Genomic DNA, 26,492 nt, shown 5'->3' on the forward strand with positions numbered 1-26,492 from the left:
CTCTATTTTGTATCTGGGTTGCTGCCACAGCATGGCTTGACGAGTGGTGTAGGTCTGCACCCAGGATCCAAACCCATGAATGCTGGGTCGCTGAAGCAGAGCGTGTGAACTTAACCACTACACTACCAGGCTGGCCCCTCAAATACTTTTTGGAAGTAACAATATAAATAAGTACACAATAAGGGGTGTGTGTGTGTAATCAAACGACATTTGCAATTTGAGATTATATCTCCTACACGACCCCTATGGAAATGCCACTCTCCCTCATCAGACAGGGAGCCTGGCAGAGTAGGGCCACATCTGTCTGTGAGTGGCCTTCTCTCCCTCAATGAAAACAGTCATTTGGCCAGGAGGAGGTGGCACAGCTCATAGGGGAGTGGGACATCAGCTAGAGCTGCATCTCCAGCTTTCAGATGCCATCAGATATTCAAAAGAATGTTGTTCGAGATAATAATTGGCTGTTTCTTGTCAAGCAATTTGTATGATGTTTAACCTTCCTAAATATCACTCTTATATTATTTTTATATGTTGGGATGATGACATCCATAGAACAATGCATTTGTTTCTAAATATTGGACACAGGTTTAAGCTAAAGCAATAAATTAAATCTATTTTCTACCACATTTTTGTCAGTTCACTTGGCCATGATTTTGTGATGGCCATGACCTGCTTTCCCCTGTGTCTTTATTTGCAAAGAGCTCCACAAGGACAACCAAAACCAGGGGAGCTTTTCCATGTTACAAGAGATAGTCGCCCTGGGAGGGAAGTGGAAATTGGAACAGTAAACAGAGTGACAGTGCTCTGAAGGGCCAACATATAGGAAATCGCTCATAAATTTTCCAAATCCTTTTTCTTTTCAGTGGGAATCTGTCAGATACTGGACCAAAGTAGAGAGGTTCGTATGAATTAAGGTGACTGAACCAAATTGGGATCAAGAAAGCTGAGGGTCATGGACTTTAGAATTTATCCTTGTACCATTTTCAGCAACGACAAGAACTTGTGACAGAAATTCTTCTGTGATCAACTGTCTCTAGGACCTTAGGCACAGTTATAAAGCTGACAGTTTTTTACCCAAACATCTTCCTTCTGGGCCCTCTTCCTGCTTTTTCTGTCATGTTATCCTATCATCCCTTCCTACCCATGTGCCCAATGCCCTCATTCTCTTCTCAGGATGTCTTCAGCTGCACCTTGTCCTGTTCCCTTGTTAATATTTGTAAAATGGTTAGAGCAGAGCCTAGCACATGGTAAGACCTAGATATGTTTGCTAAAAAAAATAAAAATAAATTTTATAAATATTCCTCATCGTTATCCCCAGAGTTCATTCTGTGGAAGGTGTTTGATCTATTCTAAATAAATAATTGGGACTAGGGTATGAATTAGACTTTTTCCTACCAGGATGCATTTGCATTTAAAAATAGAAACCTGTTAATCCAGTGGATGTAGGATTAGTTCAATATGTGATACAAATTTTGGTGGGTAGCAAAGGGGAGTGAGGATGACTCATTTCTCACCACTGTCTGCTGCCACCAGCTCTCCGCCATCCAACCTCCCTTCTCCTTTTCATGCGGTTCTCCAGCTACAGACCTAGACCCTATTCCCAGTGACGTGGGCAAAGAGCAACCGAATTTGTATCTGGTATTGAAAGTCTTGTTTAAACTCTCCCTTTTCAAACTGACTGTTTCCTACTTGTTTACCAGTGCCCCAGCCCACTCATGAGGCCTCTCTCCTGTTCTTTGTTAATCCACCCAGACATACTACATTAGCTGCTATTCCTGCCTAAAATTCTTTACAGTTGAGTGTCTCACAATATTTGATTTACAGTATGGGAAAACCAAGCACTGGTTGGACAGTGAGAAAAACTCATAAAAGGCAGATAAAGCGTATCTAAGAATGCAGAAATTATTAAAATGGCTAGCAAGAGTTAGATTTTTTCGGATGCTAGATTATAGGCAGAGACATTGCTAAAATGGTCTTGTATCACTCTGTTCAAGGAAGGAGCTCATTAAATATTGTTTGCTCTTTTCTTCAATAGAAAAACATTGTTTTGGAGAACTCTGCCAGTGCACTGTTGGTTTTTCCTTTTGGGAATTAGATCTATGGGAGCATTATGTTCTATTTGACATAACCATGTTTATATTTCTGGATTTGGTAATTTTTTGTACATAGATGTTTCATAATTTTAAGAAACAAGAAAGGTTAGATTATTATAAAAGTATACTTATTTACAGTATTCTATAAGTAATAAACTGTCTTAAAACTAGGCTATTTTTGGATTCAAAGTAGTTGCTGGTGTCTTTTGTTAATTACATTCTAAATTTTCCTGAACTATGTTGGGGTGCTTAGATTCCTGGTGTCAATAAAAAATAATTAACAGAGAAATTCCGTTCCCTCATGTGACACAGCTTAGGAATTTATTTCTTATCTACTTCAGAGGGCTGGCATTTAATTACTAGGAAGAAAGATTATAATTCAAAAGAAAATTGGTGGAATTTTGGGGTTTTTTTGGGCTCTGGTCAGTTTCATTAAAACACTAAGTTTTTAAAAAACTTATTATTTCTACTTACTGTGCATGGTTTTACTGTGTACTATGAAGCCTATAAAATGAAATTTAAAGAAGTAAAATATGAATTTTTTCCCATTTACTTAGTACAGTATTGCTTTATAGTGCTTTGTATTATAATGAAATCCAGCGTTTTGTCATTGTCAGTGTTAATTAAAATAGATTAACATTTAATGTCTAAAAGATTCAGTGTTGTTAGTCAAGGATTTAACACAATTGATTACTTCAGAAAAATAATGAAAATTATATTGGCAGAGGACAGATTGGATAGAATTTATATGTAGGCATCCCTGTGTAATAAAAATTGAAGTGACTTAATCTGAATCTAACTCACAAATGTCACCTCAACAAATGTTTATTGAATGTGTGTGTGTGTGTGTGTGCATGCGTGTATGTGTGCACATTTTAAGGGTCAATTTTTTTACATGAAATTTCTTTTTCTGAAAGACCTTTTGATATGTCTATGTGATATGATATATATGTGTGTGTGTATATGATATATGTTATATGATATATTTTATAAAAATATATCTATACAGAGTCTGTATGTATATAGAAGCCATGTGTACACACATATGTGTGTGTGTGTATATGATATATGTTATATGATATATTTTATAAAAATGTATCTATACAGAGTCTGTATGTATATAGAAGCCATGTGTACACACATATGTGTGTGTGTGTATATGATATATGTTATATGATATATTTTATAAAAATATATCTATACAGAGTCTGTATGTATATAGAAGCCATGTGTACACACATATGTGTGTGTGTATATGATATATGTTATATGATATATTTTATAAAAATATATCTATACAGAGTCTGTATGTATATAGAAGCCATGTACACACACATATGTGTGTGTGTGTATCTTTAGAAGCTGCTTGTCAGCTTTACAACCCAGAATTTTTTTCTTTTTTAAGAGTCTGGGAGCCATCCACCTGAAATGTAAACATCTAGGAAGATAGCACTCCTATCTCCCTGTCACAGGAGAATTTAACCTTGGTGCTTCTCTCCAAGCTATAACCATTTGCTTGTCAGTGAGATAAGAGATGGTTTGTTATTCTCTTTTTTAGTTAGATAAAGGCAATTAATTAGCTAAAACAAATTGCTCCCTCAGTGGCTGGGTGAATTTAGGATAAACTATGAAATGGTGCACAGCAAATGGCGCTGTCAAGTCTTCTTAGAGGGATAGGTTACCTTTCATCTTGAGAATATATGTATGTAATGGATTATAGCTGCTGGTCTGTATAAATAAGGTGGAATTTTATCTGTCTTAGTAATGTCATTTTTGCAGATTACCTACAATGTTGTGCTCTGGATATGCTTATTCAATAATAGAACTTTCTTTTCTACATTTTGTGGAGAGGATTCTATGTTGGTAGGACTTGATTTCCCCAACAATGTCCACACATATCACACAGTTAGCTTGTAAGGGATACAAACACAAGCGAGATTTGATGCATGCCCTTATGGAGCTTACATTCTAAAGAGGCTCATAAGTAACTCTGTACCACAAAGCAAAGTGAGAACAACTAGGAAAAGACAAAGAGCACAGAGGTGAGAGAGGAGATTCAGCTCAGGAGAAAAGTCGAACTCATAGAAACAGAAGGTAGAACGGTAGTTATCAGGGGTTGGGGGGTGAGGAAATGGGAGATGTTGGTCAAAGGATACAAACTTTCAGTTATCAGATGAATAAGTTCTGAGGTCTAATATACAACATGGTGACTATAGTTAATAATACTGTGTTGTATACCTGAAATTTGCTGAGGGTAGATCTTAAGCATTCTCACCTCAAAAAAGGAGGGTAACTATGTGAGGTGATGGATGTGTTAATTAACTTGATTGTTGTCATTGTCTGCTTGACTTGCAAGTGTATCCTCTTTTATGTAGCATGCCATGCTGTTTCTCAAGTGACAAAATGTGTCATTACTGTATTATTTCTATCATTACTTTATTATTGTTATATATTCTTGCTGTGCTGCTAGTTCTATTTAATTTTCATGAAACTTCAGCTGTTTATACTGTTGATGCAAATAATCTGTAATCAATCTATAAATCAAAATTAAGGTGAGTTTATTATGAGCCAAATTTGAGGACCATATAGCCCGGGGCCTTCCTTCCCCAAGGAAGGAAGGGCACCAAAGAAGTGGGGTGTACAGAGTGGTTATATACCGTCAAAGAGCATGTATCACATATGATTGCAGTGTCCCTTTTATAATAGTCACAAGATTGCCCTGCCAGCACAGCGATTGATGGAACACAGTAGGTATCAGGTCTGCAGTCTCAGATGGGCACAGCAGGTAGCAAGTCTGTTGTCTCGAGTTGGGTGGTCACAGGATGAGCACAGCAATCAGATCCTAGCCTAGGGAGAAATGCTTATCCTTAAGGAAATGCCAATGTGGGGGAAGTTTCATCTTTGTCTTGAGGGCATTTGTTCTTGTCTTTGAGACATGATAAATGCTTGAAGCAGATATATAATGCAAGTTCACAGGCCACAGGCCCTTTTGGAAAAACAAGGTCAGGCTGAATTAGTTTTACACCAAATGGCTTCCTCATATGCTCCTTTATGTCCTATTGCTTACTATTTATTTATCAATACTTAGAAGCATTTTGAAAAGGAATAAACTCCTTTATACATATGCTTAAAAAAAAAGGTGCTAAATATTTCACAATGTGTATGTATATCAAATCACCACTTAATATACCTTTAAATATATACAATTTTGTCAATTATACCTCGATAAAGCTGGGAAAAAATGTTTAGAGCAAAGGGAGTGAAGCCACAGAGGCAGAAGAATGAGGAAGACTGATGGAGCTGAGAAAAGAAAGCAGTAGAAATGACTGGAGATCACAGAGGGCTTTGAATGCCAGGAGTTTAATTTTTTTTTCCTAAATCCATAAGAATCTAGAGATTTGTTTGTTTATCCACTCTCTGTATAAGTGGAATTAGTAACATGAATAGGGCTGATCTTCAGGAAGATTCATTTGATGTAACATGCAGAATGAATTGGAATGGGTGAAAACTGAAGGAGAGACCATTTTGCATGCTGTTGCAATAGTCCAGATGAAAGGTAGTGAAGGTTTGAATGAGCATAGCAACAGTAAAAATGGAATGAAGGATGTTCGAGATGTTTAAAAACAGAAAATTGGCAAATCATGGATGTAGATTTGATGTAAGGAGCAAGGGAAAGAAAGGAGCTGAGAAGACTTCAACTTGCTCCCCTAGGGGACTGGCAGATCATGATGTCATTAACAAAGAGAAGAAAGAGAATTGTTTTTAGAGACTCTGAGTGGGATAGGCCAGGAAAGTGTTCAACTGCAGCTGCCCAATGCACAGTTAGAAATGTGGGTATAGAGTTTAGGAAAGAAGTTCAGACTAGAAATGTAGATTTGGGAGACATCTTCCTAGAGTTACAGTTCAAGCTGTGGGCATAGATGAGGCTGTTGGGAGATAAAAGATAAGAGATTCAAGTATACAGCTTGGAAAATTCCTACATATATGGTACAGAAGGAAGGAGAGCCAGTAACAGAGGCAGCAAAGGAACAAGCTGCAAGAAGTAAGAAATCAGAAGAAAGCAGTAGCCTTGAAACCAAGAACAAGTAGTTTCCAGAAGAGTGTTCAGTTAGCATTAGATGCTGCAGAGATATTAAAGAGGATGAAGATTAACAGTTTACATGGTTGCTTTCCGTATGTGTGAGACTAACTGGTGACCAGCTAACATCCAACAGTGGTCATCATTTTTTGTGTTTAGCAACTATGATTTTTGTGCACCAAAATAACTTTAAGGTGTGTACTTTTTATTTGTTAGCAAAAGATGCATCACAGGCAAGGTGGTTGTTTACTGGCAGCCAGACACACCCACACACATCCCCCTGCATACCTTCTTCTGGAGTTCTGTTGCTAGACTCTGTTGTGATACACAGTTAGCCCTCAGTTCATGTGCTTTCTCCTCCCATCCAGGACTCCTGTAACCATCTATACAATGTGTTACTATCCTGAGGCATCCAGAAAAAGTCCACTAAATAGGATAATAAATAGTCCTATTTATTATCCTATTTACTAATAGTCCAATAAATAGGATAGGAAAATAAATATACCATGTATAAAATTACTGTAGTCCTCCCTTATGCATGTGAGATACAGTCCAAGACCCCAGTGGATGCCTGAAACCAAGACCCTATGGATGCCTGAAACAGTGGAAACCTGAAACCAAATCATATATGTACTGTGTTTTTTCCTATACATACCTATGATAAAGTTTAATTTATAAATTAGGCACAGTAAGAGATTAACAACAATAACTAATAATAAAATAAAACCATTATAACAATATACTGTAATAAAAGTTAGCATAGATCTTAGCAACCTCAGTATATGATTTTTTTCCTTTCCTTATTAAGTCAAGAACTTTCACCTTTTCACTTAAAGGAAGCACTTTACAGCTTCTCTTTGGCATATCTTTTTTTAGGTATAATGTTACTAAAATTTTTAGGTACTGCATACCTAAAAAAAGAGGAAAATGAGAAACACATCACAGAAAACCACCAAACTGAAATGGCAGACAGAAACGCAATGAAAAAAGGAAATACAGAGTGACGAGAAAACAGAAGATGAAATGGCAGTATTAAGTCCTCATATATCAGTAATCATCATAAATGTAAATTTATGCCAAATGTAAATTTGCCAACATCACTACTCTTGTGATTTGGGGCCATCATTAAGTAAAATAAGAGTTACTTGAACACAAACATTGCAGTACCATGACATCTGATCTGATAATCAAGAGGGCTACTAAGTAACTAATGGGTGAGTAGCCTATACAGTGTGGATATGCTAGACAAAGGGATGTTTCATATCCCAGGCAGGATTGGCCTGGACAACAGCACAAGATTTTATCACACTACTCAGAATGGCATATAATTTAAAACTTATGCATTGTTGGAGATGACATCATCATCACTTCCCTTCAATCTACAGTGAGTAAAATGTCCATAACCCAACAAAGGCTAGATTGCTCAATGTACGTCCACACATCAGTACAAATGAAGGTGAATGGATTGGGGCACATAGAGGAGACACAAGAGGAGAACAGAAGAAGCAGTGCCCAGGATTCTGGACCCCTGACCACGACAGCTGAGCCAGCTGCCCTTGACCCCCAGAGAACCTGGTGGGCAGAAGTGGAGGTGCACATGCAGCTCTGGCCAGCCAGCTGCAATGGCACCTGTTGTCGTGGGGAGCCGAGCAGCAATGAAGGGAGAGCCCCATGATCCCAGTCCCCCAACCATGGCTAAGAGCCCGGTAGCAGCAGCAGAGGCACGCTGACCTCCCAGCTGTAGCAGCACCTGCAGCCACAAGGTAATGGGCAACAACAGAGGTGGTGCCCTGCAAACTTGCCTCCCTCCTCACCCTCTCCCTCCCCCTGGAGCTTCTGACCCAGGTGATCCCAGGCATGGTTGAGGTGTCAGCCATCCCTGTACCCTTGGCAGCAAAGCCAGCAACTGTAGCAACACCGGCAACAGCAAGGCATCAGTGACCCCCCAGAGGCACAGGTGGCAACAATGAGAGTACCAGCAACACATGGAATAGAGTTGGTGGAGGGTGGAACATGCCTATCCTCAAATATAGCCCGAGGCAGCTCAGGTAAGAGAAATCAAAAACTGACACTATAGTGCCACCTACTGAAAAATAAAAGAAAGGCATGTAATCTCCAATCAGTTGAATAGTTTGAATCAAAACAAACAAAGCTATACTTAAATAAAAGGGTTTGCTATGACAAGTATGCTAACAGAAGAATAACTCAGCAAGCACCATGAAAAGCCACAGTAACATAGCATCACACACACAAAAAATAACAGTTCTCCAGAAACCAAACATAAAGTCATGGAAGATTGTGATCTAACTGATAAAGAATTCAAAATAGCTGTCATGAAGAAACTCAATGAGCTATAAGAAAACTCAGAAAAGCAGTTCAGTGCACTCAGGAATAAAATCAATGAACAGAAGGAATACTTTACCAAAGAGATTGAAACTCTAAAAAAGAACGAAACAAATTCTGGAGCTGAAGAACTCAATAAATGAGGTGAAGAATGCATTAGAAAGCATTGGAAATAGAGCAGACCATATGAAAGAGAATTAGTGACTTCAAAGACAGAAACCTAGAAGTGATGCAGGTAGAAGAGGAGAGAGAACTAAAATTTTTAAAAAATAGAAATTCTATGAGAATTATCTGCCTCCATTAGAAAGGGGAATGTAAGGATAATGGGTATCCTGGAAAGAAAAAAAAGAGAGGAGAGCAGAGAGCTTATTTAAAGATATAATAGCTGAGAACTTCTCAAACCCGAGGAAGGAATTGGATATACAAATCCATGAAGCTAATAGAATACCCAATTATCTCAACACAAAAAGACCTTCTCCAAGACATATGATATTAAAACTGTCAAAAGTCAGTGACAAAGAATATTAAGGGCCACCAGAGAGAAGAAAATAACTTGAAAAGGAAGCTCCATCAGTCTTTCAGCAGATTTCTCAGCAGAAACTCTACAAGCTAGGAGGGAGTGGAATGATATATTCAAAATATTTAAAGATAAAAACTGTCAGCCAAGAATACTCTATCCAGAAAAGCTATCTTCCAGATATGGAGGAGAAATAAAGGCTTTCCCAAAGCTGTAAGAGTTCATCACCAGTAGACCTGCCTTACAAGAAATGTTAAAAGGAGCTCTCCTACCTGAAGCAAAAAGGCAAAGGTATACAAAGCTTTGAGCAAAATGATAAATAGACAAACAGAATCAGAAAATTGAAACTCTAGATTAGTTTACAAATAGGTTAGTAAACAAAATTATTTATGACATAAAGACTAAAGGGGAAGGAAGCATTAAAAATATCTATAACTACTTCTTTTTGGTAATGAACACACAATACAAAATGGATAATTTGTGACAACAAAAACATAGAAGGGAAAGAGGAAAAGGACAGAACCTGCATAGGAAAATCAAGATAAGATGCTATCAGCAGAGAAAGGACTATCTCATCTCTGAGGCCTTTTATGCAAACCTCATGGTAACCACAAAACAAAAATTCAAAAAAGAGACACAAAAATAAAAAAAAGAGGAAAATGAGAAACACATCACAGAAAACCACCAAACTGAAATGGCAGAGAGAAACACAATGAGAAAAGGAAATACAGAGCGACCAGAAAACAAAAGATAAAATGGCAGTATTAAGTCCTCATATATCAGTAATCATAAATGTAAATAGATTGAATTCACCAATCAAAAGACACAGAGTGGCTGGATGGATTAAAAAACAAGACCCAACAGTATGCTGCCTCCAGGAGACCCATCTCAATGCTAAACACAAACATAGGCTCAAAGTGAAGGGGTGCAAGATGATACTCCAAGCAAATGACAACCAAAAGAAAGCAGGTATAGCCATACTTATATCAGAAAAAATAGACTTCAAGCCAAAAAAAGATAACAAGAGACAAAGACATTAGATGGACATTATATAATGATATAAAGGGGACAATCGATCAAGAAGACATTAACATTTATTAATATAAATGCACCCAACATAGGAGCACCAAAATATATAAAGGAATTATTAACAGACCTAAAGGGAGAAATTGACAGCAGCACAGCAATAGTAGGGGACTTTAATACTCCACTTACATCAATAGATAGACCATCCAGACAAAAAAGTCAGCAAGGAAACATGGGCCTTAAATGAAACATTTGACCATATGGACTTAACAGATAAATATAGAACATTCCATCCAAAAGCAGTAGAACACAAATTCTTCTCAACGGTACATGGAACATTCTCAAAAATAGACCATATGTTGGGAAACAAAACAAGTCTCAATAAATTCAAGAAGATTGAAATCATATCAAGCATCTTTTCTGACCACAGTGGTATGAAACTAGAAATCAACTACAAGAAGAAAGCTGGGAAAGTCACAGATATGTGGACACTAAACAACATGCTACCAAACAACTATTGGATTAATGGAGAAATCAGAAAATACCTGGAGACAAGTGAAAATGACGACACAACGTTCAAAAGTCTATGGGATGCAGCAAAAGCTGTAGTAGAAGGGAGGTTTATAGCAATACAGGCCTACCTCAAGAAACAAGAAAAATCTCAAACAATCTAACACTATACCTAAAAGAACTAGAAAAAGAAGAATAAACAAAGCCCAAAGTCGGTAGAAGGAAAGAAATAATAAAAATCAGAGCAGAAATAAATGAAATAGAGACTAAAAGGACAATAGAAAGGATCAATGAAACTAAGAGCTGGTTCTTTGAAAAGATAAACAAAATTGGCAAACCTTTAGCTAGACTCACTAAGAAAAAAGAGAGAAGGCTCAAATAAAATCAGAAACAAAAGAGGAGAAATCACAGTAGATACCACAGAAATACAAAGGATTATAAGAGAATACTATGAAAAGCTTACACAGCAAAAATTGGATAACCTAGAAGAAATGGATAAATTCTTAGAATCATACAACCGTTCAAAATGAATCAAGAAGAAATGGAGAATCTGAATAGACTGATCATTAGTAAGAGGATTGAAACAGTAATCAAAAACTTCACAAAAAACAAAAGTCCAGGACCAGACAGCTTCTGTGGTGAATTCTACCAAACATTCAAAGAAGATTTAATACCTATCCTTCTTAAACTCTTCCAAAAAATTGAAGCGGAGAGGACACTTTCTAACTCATTTTATGAGGCCAACATACCCTGATACCAAAACCAGACAAGGACAACACAAAAAAAAGAAAATTACAGGACAATATCACTGATGAACATAGATGCAAAAATCCTCAACCAAATATTAGCAAACTGAGTGCAATAATACATTAAAAGGATCATGCACCACAATGAAGGGGATTTATTTCAGGGATGCAAGGATTGTTCAACATCTGCAAATGAATCAACATGATATACCACATTAACAAAATGAATACAAATCACGAGATCATCTCTCAAAAGATGCGGAGAAAGCATTTGACAAGATTCTGCATTCATTTGTAATAAAAACTCTCAATAAAATTGGTATATAAAGAAATTATCTCAACATAATAAAGGCCATATATGACAAACCCACAGCTAATATCACATTCAATGGTGAAAAACTGAAAGCTATCCTTCTAAGAACAAGAACAAGACAAGGATGCCTACTGTCACCACTCTTATTCAACATAGTATTGGAAATCCCTGCCAGAGCAGTTAAGCAAGAAGAATAAATTAAAGGCATTCAAATTGGAAAGGAGGAAGTAAAACAATGACTATTTGTGGATGACGTGGAAAACCCTAAAGAATCCACCAAAAAACTATTGGAAATAATAAATGAATACAGTAAAGTTGCAGGGTACAAAATCAACATACAAAACTCAGTTGCGTTTCTATACACTAACAACGAACTAGCAGAAAGAGAAGTCAAGAAAACAGTCCCATTTACAATTGCAACAAAAAGAAAAAAATACCTAGGAATAAATTTAACCAAGGAGGTGAAAGCCCTTTTCACTGAAAACTATAAGACATTGTTGAAAGAAATTGAAGAAGTCACAAAGAAATGGAAAGATATTCCTTGCTCATGGATTGGAAGAAGTAACATAGTTAAAATGTCCATATTACCTAAAGCAATCTATAGATTCATTGCAATCCCTGTCAAAATTCCAATGACATTTTTCATAGAAACAGGACAAAGAAACCTAAAATTTATATGGGACAACAAAAAAACCCAAATACCAAAAACAATCCTAAGAAAAAAGAACAAAGCTGGAGTTATCACACTCCTTGATTTCAAAGTATACTACAAAACTATAGTAATCAAAACAGCATGATACTGGCAGAAAAACAGATAACACAGATCAATGGAACAGAATTGAGAGCCCGGAAATAAACCTACACATTTATGGACAGCTGATTTTCAACAGAGGAGCCAAGAACATACAATCGAGAAAGGAAAGTCTCTTCAATACATGGTGTTAGGAAAACTGGGCAGCCACATGCAAAAGAATGAAAGTAGACCACTATATTACACCATACACAAAATTTAACTCAAAGCTGATTAAAGACTTGAATGTAAGACCTGAAACCGTAAAACTCCTAGGAGAAAACATGGGCAGTACGTTTTTTGACATCAGCCTTCACAATATCTTTTTGGATATGTCTCCTCAGGCAAGAGAAACAAAAGAAAAAATAAACAAATGAGACTACATCAAACTAAAAAGCTTCTGCATAGCAAAGGAAACCATCAACAAAACAAAAAGATAACCTACCAATTGGGAGAAGTTATTTGCAAATCATACATACAATAAGGATTTAAGATCCAAGAGGTACAGAGAACTCAGGGATTTCTCAACAACAAAACAACAACAAAAAATCAACCTGATTAAAACAGAGACAGAGAATCTGAACAGTTTTCCAAAGAAGATAATGCACTTGGCCAATAGGCACATGAAAAGATTGTCAACATCACTAATCATTAGGGAAATGCAAAGCAAAACCACAATGAGATATCATTTCACACCTGTCAGAATGGCTATTATTAAAAAGACAAGAAGTAACAAGTGTTGGAGAGGATGTGAAGAAAAGGGAACCCTTATACACTATTGGTAGGAATGTAAATTGGTGCAGCCACTGTGGAAAACAGTATGGATACTCCTCAAAAAATTAAGAAGAGAACTACCATGGGATCCAGCTATTCCACTTCTGGGTATTTATCCAAAGAATACTCTTTTTTTATGTTTCATGACCAGAGGTAACTGAAACCACGGAAAGCAAAACCATGGCAAGGGAGGACTACTGTGTATGTTAAAGGTACATTTCAGCTGCCTGGTTGCTGAAGCTTTAAAAATTGCTACCACTACAGTGAAAATAAAAGTTTATGAGGGGGCCGGCCCGGTGGCTTAGCGGTTAAGTGCACGCACTCCGCTACTGGCAGCCCAGGTCCGGATCCCAGGTGCGCGCCGATGCACCGCTTCTCCGGCCATGCTGAGGCGGCGTCCCACATACAGCAACTAGAAGGATGTGCAACTATGACATACAACTATCTACTGGGGCTTTGGGGAAGAAAAAAGGAGGAGGATTGGCAATAGATGTTAACTCAGAGCCAGTCTTCCTCAGCAAAAAGAGGAGGATTAGCACGGATGTTAGCTCAGGGCTGATCTCCCTCGCAGAAAAAAAAAAAAGTTTATGAGGTAGAGCAACAGTACATTCAGCTTTGCCGCTAGAGAGTCTTCAACTTTTAATATTTTTATTTTGTTTTGAAGTGTCTTAGTTTGTTCCGGCTGCTATAACAAAAATACCATAGAGTGGGTGGCTTAAGCAACAAGTACTTATTTCTCATAGTTCTGGAGGCTGGCAAGTCCAAGATCAAGGTGCTTGCAGTGAGAGAGCTCTCCAGGGTCTGTTTTATAAGAGCACCAATCCCATTAATGAAGGCTCCACCTTCATGTCCTAACTTCCCAAAGGCCCCACCTCCTAATACTATTACATTAGGGTTTAGGATTTCAACATACAGATTTTGGGGGGACACAAACATTCAGTTCATAATGTGGAGTAATGCTGCATTTTGAGAACTATGTCACCAGAAAATATTTTGCTTTACTTTTTTATAAAAACTTGCTGTACATGTTAAACTTCATATGGATTCAGGGTCAATGATTTTGTTTTTCTGGCTGTATATGAGGTTTTATAATAAAAGTTAGGGGGAAGTTAAGAGTCAGTTAACCTGTTTTTCCAGTAGGCTACGAGAATACATTTATTCAGGTAAGGGAGGTATAATTGTAGAGTCAATTTTGTTATTCTTATCCTACCTCAGTGCCTAAGGGGAAGCATGTTCCTGGGAAGCAAGACAGTTGAAGTAGTTGATGAAAATAATAAATTCATTTCTGGCTAGCTCTTGATGAGAGCTGCAGAGAGAGCTTTTTTAAGCTGCAGCAATGACTGACTTTAAAAAAAAGATACAGAAATACATTGGGCACTGACTTGAGCAAAACTATGTGTGAAAAGCTTAAAATAATAATAACTACTGTTTTCATGAAAACCCTGTGCTTTAAGATGCACTTAAGGACTTTCCATTTTTTTCATGTCAACATTCTTAACTCACATTTATGTTTTGTTTTTCAGTGAGAAGAAGTGAGATATATTTTAAATAAGATGACTCTCCGGCAGATGATAGCTTTGACCTTGTGTTTTTCTGTAGCTGCTAGGTGAACTGATCCTGGACCGACACAACTTCACCATTATGACAAAGTACATCAGCAAGCCGGAGAACCTCAAGCTGATGATGAACCTCCTTCGAGATAAAAGTCCCAACATTCAGTTTGAAGCTTTCCATGTCTTTAAGGTAAAGTGCAAGCTACAGAAACTGGGTGGACATTTGTTTTCCAGTTTCAAGTGGCAAACGCCCTAGTTTTTACTCTCCTTTGTACTTGAGAGAAAATTAAATAGACAGTCTTTCTGTTTTGCATGACTTGGATGAAATTTTAGAGTTATTTTAATGAATGCCCATTTGTTTCTCAACAGGTTGCTAACTAATTCATATCTCTAAATATTTTCATTTTCTTCACTGAGAAAATAGTGGATATTGTTTCCCAAAAGTTACTAAAATAATCAGTGATTGATCTAGAACCCAAACCCTGAGGGTCAGAATTTGAATGCTTTGCTTTCTGCCTTAAGTGTTTCTTTGAATCTTAAATGAAGCACTGAAGAAACACTTGGGTACTACTCACTTTTACTACTTGCTTAGAAATATTTTTTAAATGCATTTTGTTGTGAAAGCCCCTATAATGCCTACTTTTTCTTTCTAATATTTTTTCTTTGATATGAGTAATAAAATAGCCCCCTAAAAACTTCAGATAATAGATTTTTTAAAAAGTAGGGTAGGTGGGAGAAATCTAATCTGTAATCCCATACTCCTAACCTAACTATTGTAAAGATTTTAGTAAATTTTATTTTCCTGTGTACATATTTGAAGTTTTTTTCTGCAGCTGTATTCACATTGTACACAAAATTGATGTCCTCATTTTATCACTTAATGCTGTACCATAAGTGAGCACTAATTCACTGTGGTCATATATAGTTTTTAGAGCTCTAGTTTTATTGGCATCATAGTTTATCATTGAGTATATTTACTCTAGTTTACTTAAATATTCTGTCATTTATATTTAGGTTATTTCCAGTTTTTCCTACTGTAAGTAATGCTGCAATGAGCATTTTATATATCCAGCTAGTTTTTTCCATATTTAGGATTATTTTCTTAGGCTACGTGGTGTAGAGTAGAATTAAAGGTTCACAGAGTTTCAGGTTTTTTTTGGCCTTTATAACATATATTTGATGATTGAATTTATAAGTCTATAAATGGGAGACAGGGCAGTTTATAAGGTATGTAATTAGTGCTTTGAGAAGTAAAAAGAATTTTAGTCCATCTGTCAGTCACCAGATCTTTGTTGTCCAAAAAGCTACTAGAGCAATTCAAATCACAAATTATAGGATTTATGGTAAATGAAGATAGTGTTGTATTGGCACAGAAATAGATAAATAGAACAATAAAACATAGTACAGGGCCCAGAAATAAACCTGTGCAAATATGAAACTTGATATTGATAGTGGAGGGATTACAAATCAGTGAAGAAAGGGTTAACTATTCAGTAAATAGTTCTAGGCTAATGAATTATCCATATAGAAAACCCTACCCTCCACTATACTCAGAAATAAATTCTAGGTAAAGATCTATACTTGAAAAGCAAAATTTTTTAACTTTTAGAAGGAAAAATAGGAGGCTGTCTCTGTGATGTTGGGTGGGAAGAATTCCTTTATAAAGAAAATCATAAACATAATAGAAATATTAATGTTTGACCACATTAAAATTTTAACATTGCTTCTCAAAAAGACATCATAAGCAAAGTGAAAAGACAAGATAGAATGTGACACATATAACCTACAAATCTTTAAGAAAAGACAAACAGTTCAATAGAAAAATGGGCAAAGGATACAAGTTGGTAATTTACAGATGAGGAAACCTGATTGGCCAATAAATAGGTGAAGATGCTCATCTTAGTAGTAATCTTGGAAATGGCCATTAAAATATCAATGAGGTATCACTTTACATTCTTCATATTGCCAAAAATGTTTAAGTCTGACAATATCAAATTTTGGTGAGGTTGGAGGACAGTGGACTCTATCACACACTGTAAATTGGTACAACTACTTTGGAGAGCAATTTAGCAAAATAAAGAATTGAAAGTGTGCATACCCTTCAATCCTGCAGTCTTATTTCTTGGCAATTTCCTAGAGACACTCTTGCACATGTGCATAAGGAATTATGTACAAAAATGTTTATTTCAACATTGTTTAGAATGGTGTTAAATGATAAAAAAACATAAGTGGGCATCAAAAGGAAACTGGGGAAATAAATTGTGATATATTCATACAATAGCATATAGAAATGGGTTAAAACTAGTAGAGTTATGTGGATCAGTTTGGATAAATCTCAGAAACATTGAGTGGGATAAGCAGACATTAAAAGGATGTTATTTATTTAAAGTTTGAAAACATGAAAAACAACACTATGTATGAATTCATACATATGTGGTTATAGTCTAAAAACCTGCATGGGAATGATAAATACCAAATTCCGGATAGTGGTCACCTCAGGGGAGGGGTAGGGAAGAGAGTGGTATCATGAAGAAGTAACCAACAGCCTTTAATTATATGTGTAATGTTTGATTTTGTTAAAAAATCTGAAGGCAAGTTTGGTAAAAAAAAGATTTTGATAGAGCTGATGAGAACATGAAGTCAGATATGTTATTTCTGTACTCTTCTCTGTATTGGAATTATTTCATAAGCAATAAACACAAATTGGATGAAACAAAAATAAACTGCTGTAAGACTGGAAAATGCCTATGCAGTATAAAGTGATAGACCCTCTCAAGACTGTTCTGACTGAAGACATTGTAGAATGCTATGTGTCATGACATTCAGCTCCCATAGAATTTTAGTGTATCATCCCAGATGAGAACAAGCTTCATATAATTTTGTTCAAAAATACATTATTATAGGGGCTGGCTCTGTGGCATAGTGGTTAAAGTTCGGCATGCTCCTCTTCAGCTGGCCTGGGTTTGCAGGTTCGGATCCCGGGCGCGGACCTATACCACTCATTAGCCGTGCTGTTGCAGTGACCAACATACAAAATAGAGGAAGATTGGCACAGATGTTAGCTCAGGGCTAATCTTCCTCAAGCAAAAAAAAAAAAAAGAAAGATTGGCAACAGATGTTAGCTCAGGGTGAATCTTCCTCAGGAAAAAAAAATATATAGTATTATAAAAGTATTCAGTGAGTGACAAAATAGAAATAACCTACCTCCAACCTCTGAGAAGATCAGAATTTGGATCATCTAATCATTGGACAGAGGTAGATGATTTAAAAAGAGTTGACCACTTGTTTACTTGTATGTGTATAAACAGGCCTACCCTGTACCCTAACTATGTTCCTTCCACTGAAGTATGAACTGAATTGTTTACTTGCCAAAAATAATATTTTGTTATTTAGAAAAAGTAATAGCTGAGTCCTAGAATTTTTTTCACAGTTCTTTATTAATAATTTTTTTCCCCAAAGCACCTTCCACAAGGTGCAGAAAATGTGGAACACATTACTAAAAATGTCTTTGCCAGATTATTAGTGGCTTATTTTTGTTAGCTTGCTGATAAGTTCAAGGACTCCAATGAAATGCCATTTCACATTTTTCTCCTATTGTATCGACGAGCAGGATGGTGTGGTGGAAAAGCAGTGGATGAAAGTCAAGAGACCTGGGTCTTTCTTCTGACTCAGTTACCAGCAGTGACTTTGAGCAAATCCGTCTGGATCCATTTCCTCACTTGCAAAATGAAAGAGTTAAATTAAGTCTAAAGTCTAGTCCTAAGATACTAGGGTCAGGAGACCTTTGTCTCTGTGACCCTAGCTCTCGCAGAGATGTGTCCAGCATGAATGTAGGAGTCAGCTATGAGCTGATCATCTCCCTTTCCTTTCCCCGTTAACCTTAATAGCAAAGGACCATGTTGCCGCTTCCCCCCAAACTGTGTAGGGGATGGGGGTGGTCTGTGCCTTTTGGCTCACCTCTCAGAGCTGCTGGAACTTGGGCATGGCCACTGCCAAAAATGGTCCTGAGTATACTACTCTATCACTCAGATCCTAGCAATTGGCCGCAATAGCCATTTCCATGGAAACAAGAAACTGCACCTGAACTGCACCTGAGCTTATCCAAAATACAAAGGCCAGCTTGACAATTCACCTAAAAAAGTATACAGAACAAGAAAGATCCTAGATGAGAATAGTTTCAGTGTGGTCTTGGTGAAAAGAATGCAGAATTACAGATTAATTTAGTAAAAGACTAACCATGAATTACCCACATCCTTAAGGACTCATTTTTCAGCAGGCCAATTACTCCAGTCACGATGTACCAAATCTGAGTCTACTGATGGAGAAAGCAATGGAGACCAAGTGAATTTAGGAATTGGCTATGAGCTGATTTAATAATAATAATTTTTCCAAAAATTTTAACAGTACAGTGAAAAATGTTTATATCAACTGCCAACTTAATGTTTTGTTAGCTACTTTTTTTTTTTGTGGTGAGGAAGATTAGCCCTGAGCCACCATCTGTTGCATTGGCAACCTCTTTTTGCTGAGGAAGATTGGCCCTGGGCTAACATCCTTGCCCATCTTCCTCTACTTTATATGGGATGCCACCACAGCATGGCTTGATAAGCGGCGTGTAGGTCTGCACCTGGGATTCAAACCTGCGAACCCCAGGCCGCCACAGCACAGCACATGAACTTAACCGCTATGCCACCGGGTCGGCTCCCTGTCAGCTACTTTTAAATAGTGTAGAATGCTCAACTTTATCCTGTCCTCGTTTGAATTCATTGTGCCCTTTTTGCTTATTTAACAAAGAGGTAGAGGAGAAAAGTGAAAAGCCGTAATTAAGACGTGACTTCTCCTTTCTACTTTTTAAAATACTTTGTTTAAAAATTCATGAAATATCAACTGTATATTTATTTATAGAAAGGTTTGTAATGAGTGTTTGCAACCAACTTTAGGAACATCACCAAACAAGTATGTAAATATATTACTTATGGCTCTGTTTGATAATCTTGCTGCTGAATGTTTATAATATTATTACCTACTTTGGAAATATTTTTACAGTAGTATATAAGGAAAATGAAGACTATATGTAATGTTTGTGAATACTATTAGAGTAAGGAATTTTTCAAGTTCCTTTTCCATATAATTTTGGAATATAGTTTCCTACATAATTTCCACAATTGTGTGCAATTTTTAAATCACAAAGACTTGGATTCCAAAATATGAAAGCAGTTGTAATAACAGTGTTACTAACATGGGAATATTCTGTAGTGTACAGAGCACTTTCCCTTATAAAATTTCATATGATTCTCGCCCCATCTGTGAGATCAGACAGGTGTATTATCCTCATTTCATGGGTGAGGAAACTGTTTCTCTGAGAGATTAAGTGACAAGCCTGAGCTTGCACAGACCCAGCAACCTGCTGCTTCCCAACCCCGTGTTCTTTCTTCTACACATCTACACGGATGTGTGGGGCTCTGAAGCTGGTAAATTAGAAATGGCAGTGCCTCTTCCTAGACTTTGTTCATGTTATAGAAGCTCTTTGAGAGCAGGGATCCTTGTCTGATTTTTTCTCTGATATATCACCTAGCATCTAGAAGGGCCCCTGGCACATAGTATGTATTTATTAAATATTTAATAAGTGACTGAATAAGTGAAGTAATGTGTATGTTTCTCAGGGAAGGAAACTGAGAGCTACGGTGCTTCTGAACCAGATAAGGTTGCCAGATAAAATACAGGGTGCCCAGTTGAATTTTAATTTCAGATAAACAACAAATAATATTGCATGGGACATGCTTATAGTAAAAAATTATTCATTGTTAATCTGAAATTCAGATTTAACTACGTATCCTCCATTTTTGTTTGCTAAATCTGGTAACTGTTAACTAGAGGAATTAACCATTATATCAATTTTTAAATATCTAGACGAGAACAGCATCCTGGGTAATAATTTTTTTTAAAAAAAAAATCTTCTCTTTTAAAATGTTTGACAAGCATCTTAATGTTAAATAGTCGGAACTATTCTGATTTGAGGATATATGTACATCTTTCCTGGTGTACTGAATTCAGAAACTGAGGATTTGTGGATCTGGAATCCATGTTTTGTGCAGGTGGTTTCATCTGGGAAGTCTTGATTCACATTTGTATCCGAGGCTTGGCCAATGAGGTAGACAGTGTGTGCTCCTCACACCTGATGGAGCAAAAGGGCTCTGGGAACCAGCATTCTGGAAGAAGGATTCTGAACTGCCACCTATTTGTAAATTTTGGATGAAGCCAGGGATAAGTGCTAAATGCTCAGTGGTGTAAAGTACAGGATCACAGAAGGAAATCCTTCTGTGAAGGAAAAATACGAACTGAGAAAGTGATGGCACAAATAGAAAAATCCAGGGAGAGCAGGTGCTAGCTGAATGCAGCCTTCAGATGCACAAAGAAGGCGGTACTTTCCTCAACTCTCAGATTTTACTGGAATAAAGTTTATATTCACAACCCTAGGAATCTTGAGAGATCGTCTTGATTGGCCATCTTGTCAGGTAAGTGACTTTTTCTTAAGGATCCCTAGAAAAGGGACTCCACAGTCCGTCTGAGATGCTTGACTGAAGGAGGGGTGTGTAGAGGACACAGAGAGGCTAAAGAGAGAAATGCCACAGAGACGACTGAGTTATATGGAAAATAAGACCTATGTGGAAAGATTTAAAACGCTAATACACCAAAAAAAAAAAAACAAAACTACAGAGATATGTCATAGTGGTGCTTGAGACCAGGAGCACACCTATCACAGAATATTATAACCCGTTGCTGGTTTTTGTCACTGCTCGATCAGAACCAAAAACAGCTATCTGAACATGGAGCAGGAGGCAGACTGTAAATAAAGCAAATTTCCTGAGAGGGAGAGTTACAGACATTGCAATAGGTTATTGAGGATGGTTGTAGAATCACCTTTCCAGAAGATCTAATAGGAGAGAACTCTTGTCTGCCCAAAATTACCTGTGGGTTGTGTCTGAAGTGGGAGGATGAATTACCTAAATTCTTGAGGTCCCTCTCAGTTATAAGAGTCTACTCTTCTTTCTACAATTGATTTTGATAAAGTATGTTAGAACTGTGCATTCGTCTGTTTACATATTACCAGGAGTAAATACCAGTACTCTCTTTGGTTAGAGGATAATTCCATTTTTCTGAGATTTTTACCCGTTATTATTATGTTTAATTGTTTAGATTTTCTCACTTTGCACTAGTTTCTATACTATTGTAGTAATATAATGGAGGGGAAATCATTGTTACCAGAGAATACAAATATGTATAATAATTAATAAGCAAAGAATGTCTTTTAAGCCAGAACAAAATTTCAAAATAGTTAAAATGAGCTGTTGGGTTTAAATGTATATATCTTAATAACCTGCATCTGCTTGACAGCAAAGGTTTGGGGAAGCAATCACTATTATATGTGACAATGGTGGTGATTTCTTATTGAAGAAATAGCAACTCTAATTTAATGAGCAATTACTGTGTGCCAGGGACTCTGCTAAACTCTTTATAGGAATAATGTCATTTAATCCTGCCAAAACTCAGTGAAGTTTTGGCAATAAAAGAGAATGAAGTACTGATACATCCTACAACATAGATGAACCCTGAAAGCATTATGTTTAAGTGAAAGAAGCCAGTCACAAAAGGCCACATATTCTATGATTCCATTTATGTGGAATGTCCAGAATAGGCAAACCTCTAGAGGCAGAAAGCAGACTAGTGATTGGGGGGTGGGGTGGGGATTGACTGCTAACAGTGGGTATGAAGTTTCTTTTTGGGGTGATAAAAATGTTCTAAAATTGACTCTAGTAATGGTTGCACAACTCTGTGGATATACTAGAAACCATTGAAATGTACACTTTAAATGGGTGAACTGTATGGCATGTGAGTTATATCTCAGTAAGCTGTTTAAAAAAAATTTTTAAACAACCAATGAAATATAGGTAACCACTAAGTTATAGTCCTCCTATAAAACTTGAATTGTTCGATTTAAATTAATATGTTCTTTATCTCTAAAGAAGTTTCCAGATATCTACCTTATGTTTGGCTGTCAAAAGGCAATATGAAAATGATGAAAAAACTTTAGAAAGAAGGCAAAAAACAAGTTCTCATTTATTTGACCCACTAGTTGGCTTAAAACAAAAGTTTTATAGATAAGGAATGTGTGTTTATAGCTTTACTCCAGACCCTTCTCCCCTCTTGCCCTTACCTTTAGATAAGCAGTAAAGAATATTTGAACCAAACGGTATGTCTCTGCCTCAAATGGAGGAGGTGGGGTGGGCAACATCACAGTACTGCGGTTGGTGATGGTCATCTATCAGAGCTCGGAGCACAGCCCTGGAGGCACCTGCAACACGGCCTGGTAGCCAGTGGTCTGGTTTTTTAACTTCTCTAAGCCTCATCTAGAGAGTGAGGGAAAATAGTATCTTCTTCACAGAATTGTTGTAAGGGATCCAATATGGATAAAATACATAACACGGAACCCAGTGCATAGCAAGGACTCGGCAGACAATATCTATTACTGTAGTCCTGACTATACCTCAAATGCTGATCGGCTCACTTAATGTTAGTAGAATCTGTAAGTGTGAAATACATATTATTAAATGAAAAAGCAGGTTACAAACCACTCTATACAGAATGCAAGCCCAGTTTGGTCTAAAATATATTTACATATAGCTATGTGCACAGAAATAAATGCTGGAAGGATGTACACCAAATATTCACAATGGTTATCTTTGGGTGGAGGAATTATGTGACTCTTTCTTCTTTGTGTCTTCTTCTTTCCCAAGTTTTCCACGTGTATCACTTTTATAATCAGAATGGTGATAAGGATGGTGGAGGAGGAGGATGACTTCAGGAGATCCTGGAGATTTTTGGAGCATTCTGAACTTCCGGCCTGCTCTCTTCTTCCACCCTCACTTCCTTCCCAGGGTTTTTATTCCTCCCTGGGCATGCAGTGTGGCCCAGTTGGTCCTGTTGTGGTCTCAGTGGTGCTCATATACATCAAACCAGCTTGCAGAAGCAGGGATGAGGTTCTTCTTTCTTAAACAGGAAAAAAATTACCTGTCTCTGATGAGTACTAACAAGTATTGTGTCCAAATATTCCCCATATTGTATTGCTCAGATTTGTAATCATTGGGGATGGTAAACCTTTAGAATGAAAATGTCTTATTTTACATTTACATGGAATGGAATTTTGCTTTGAGTAACTTCCACGTGACTATATCAGGAGCCCCAATTTCAAATCCATGTACAAAGCATTATGGGCTTACAGCATGCCTCACAGACAAGGAAGTTTGCAAAGCAGAAGATTAGCTTTCCAATACCTCGTCTAGCGCAAATCCTCCTTAACAAAATAAAATTTGAATGAAATGAATGAATATGTGTATAAGACATGCATTTTTTATCTTTCATAAAAATCATTCAGATTTAAAATAGACAGCAAAATATTCTTAGTTTTCTGAGCTAAAAATATTTGTGTTGTATTAGCGATATTTGTCTTTCTGTAACCAAGCTTGAGAACTCCATAAATCACATTTATGAGACATGTTATGTAAATTAAAGGATACAGCCAATAACACTGCATTCTCAAAAGAGAAGTCACAGGTAATTTCATTTGTTTAACTTGTTTGAAAGTGGTTTGAAACTACTTTTTAAAAAATTAATACAGCAGAGAGAGAACCAAGAAATTCTCTATACTGGACACAATATTCAAAAGATTTGGTTCCCCATACTTTGATTTAAAAGTGCATTCCTTATGATAAATCTCAAGCCTTCTAATTTTAAATTAGGTGAATCTCAAGGTTCATCTCAAGCCATGACTAGGGCCCTTCAGCGTCCCACTGCCCCTAGGGACTCGTGCACTGTTGCGTTAGTTGCCTCTAATCAGCAACTACCTTCAGAGGCAGCAGAGTTCAAGAGTCATAAAAAATTAACATAAAGAAAATTTTAAAACTTGAAAACAAACAACATTTTTTAGATCTGTTGTGCAGTATATGGAGTCAATGGAGTTGATCCAGTGATGCCTGTCCGTAAATTCCACTACATTTTACATTTATTTTGGATTGAAACAGATATATTTAATCTTTTTTTTTTTTTTAAGAATGAAAGACTAAGAGGCCGGCCCCGTGGCTTAGTGGTTAAGTGTGCGCACTCCGCTGCTGGCGGCCCGGGTTCGGATCCCGGCACGCACTGACGTACCGCTGCTGAGGCCGCGTCCCACGTACAGCAACTAGAAGGATGTGCATCTATGACATACAACTATCTACTGGGGCTTTGGGGGAAAAAAATAAATACATAAAATTAAAAAAAGAAAACAACATAGTATTAAAAAAAAAAAAAATGAAAGACTAAGAGTGAATTATGTAGTTACCACAAAATGCCAGACAATTTCTAGCTAAAACTTCACAGCAACTCCCTTGTAAACAAATGGTAACCAGAGGAGCCACATATTTGGCTCCAGTATGTGATTTCCTAACATATTAATAGGTGTTACATGAATGTCAGGCATTTTGTGTAATAATGTAAATGAGCCTGGGGTACTTTTTTTATAAGTGACAGTTTTAGTTTATTGTAGTAAAATCCATATAACATAAAATTCACCATTTGAAAATGTACAATTCAGTGGCATTTAGTATATTTACAGTTTTACACAGCTATTACCACTGTCTAGTTCCAGAACATTTTCATCACCCCAAAAAGAAAACCTGTACCTATTAAGCAATTACTTCTCATTTTCCTGTATCCCCAGCCCCTGGCAACCACTAATCTGCTTTCAGTCTCTGTGGATTTGCCTATTCTGGATATTTCATATAAATGGAATTATACAATATGTGGCATTTTGTTTCTTTCATTAGCCTAAGGTTTCAAGATTCATCCATGCTGTAGCATCATCAGTACTTCATTCCTTTTTATGCTGAATAATAGTCCATTGTATGGATATACCACAATTTGTTTATCCGTTCATCAGTTGATGGACTTTGACTATTGTGAATAGTGCTGCTATGAACATTTGTGTACAAGTTTTTGTTTGAACAAATGTTTTCAATTCATTTGGTATATACCTAGGAATGGACTTGCTCAGCCTTATGGTAATTCGGTGTGTGTCTTATTGAAGTACTGCCAAACTGTTTTCCACAGAGGCTGTGCCATTGTACATTCCCACCAGAAGTGTACAGGGTTCCAATTTCTTCCCTTCCTCACCAACACTTGTTATTGTCAGTTTTTTAATTGTAGCTGGCCTAGTGGGTGTGAAGTGATATCTCATTGTGGTTTTGCATTTCTTTGGTAACTAATGATGTTGAGCATTTTTTCATGTGCTTATTGGCCATTTGTGTATCTTCTTTAGAGAAATGTCTATTCATGTCCTTAGCTCCTTTTTAAAAATGATTGTTTATCTTTTTGTTGTTGTGTTGTAAGAGTTCTTTATATATTCTGGATACTGGACACTGATTTACAAGTATTTTCTCCCATTCTGTGTGTTATCTTTCACTCTTTTTTTTTATATTATTTTATTGAGGTCATATTGGCTTATTAACATTGTGTAAATTTCAGGTGTACATTATTGTATATTAGTTTCTGTATAGACTGCATCATGTTCACCACCAATAGTCTAGTTTTTATCTGTCACCATGCATATGTGCCCCTTTACCCCTTTCATCCTCTCCTCACCCTCTTCCCCTCTGGTAGCCACTAATCTGTTCTCCTTATCCATGTGTTTGTTTATCTTCCACATATGAGTGAAATCATA

General features: G+C 36.8%; 1 protein-coding gene across 12 annotated transcripts in view; it reads left to right on the top strand.

Moving 5' to 3' along the window:
• CAB39L (calcium binding protein 39 like) overlaps positions 1–26,492 on the top strand; it is a 156,075-nt gene that overhangs the window by 118,409 nt on the left and 11,174 nt on the right. For all 12 annotated transcript variants that reach the window (XM_058548151.1, XM_058548149.1, XM_058548146.1 and 9 more), the window contains one exon: positions 14,787–14,930. In XM_058548151.1, coding sequence (XP_058404134.1) covers positions 14,787–14,930 — 144 coding nt within the window. The remainder of the gene's footprint in view (positions 1–14,786; positions 14,931–26,492) is intronic.

Source organism: Diceros bicornis, chromosome 9, assembly GCF_020826845.1.
Source record: "Diceros bicornis minor isolate mBicDic1 chromosome 9, mDicBic1.mat.cur, whole genome shotgun sequence".
NCBI classification, from domain to species: Eukaryota; Metazoa; Chordata; class Mammalia; order Perissodactyla; family Rhinocerotidae; genus Diceros; species Diceros bicornis.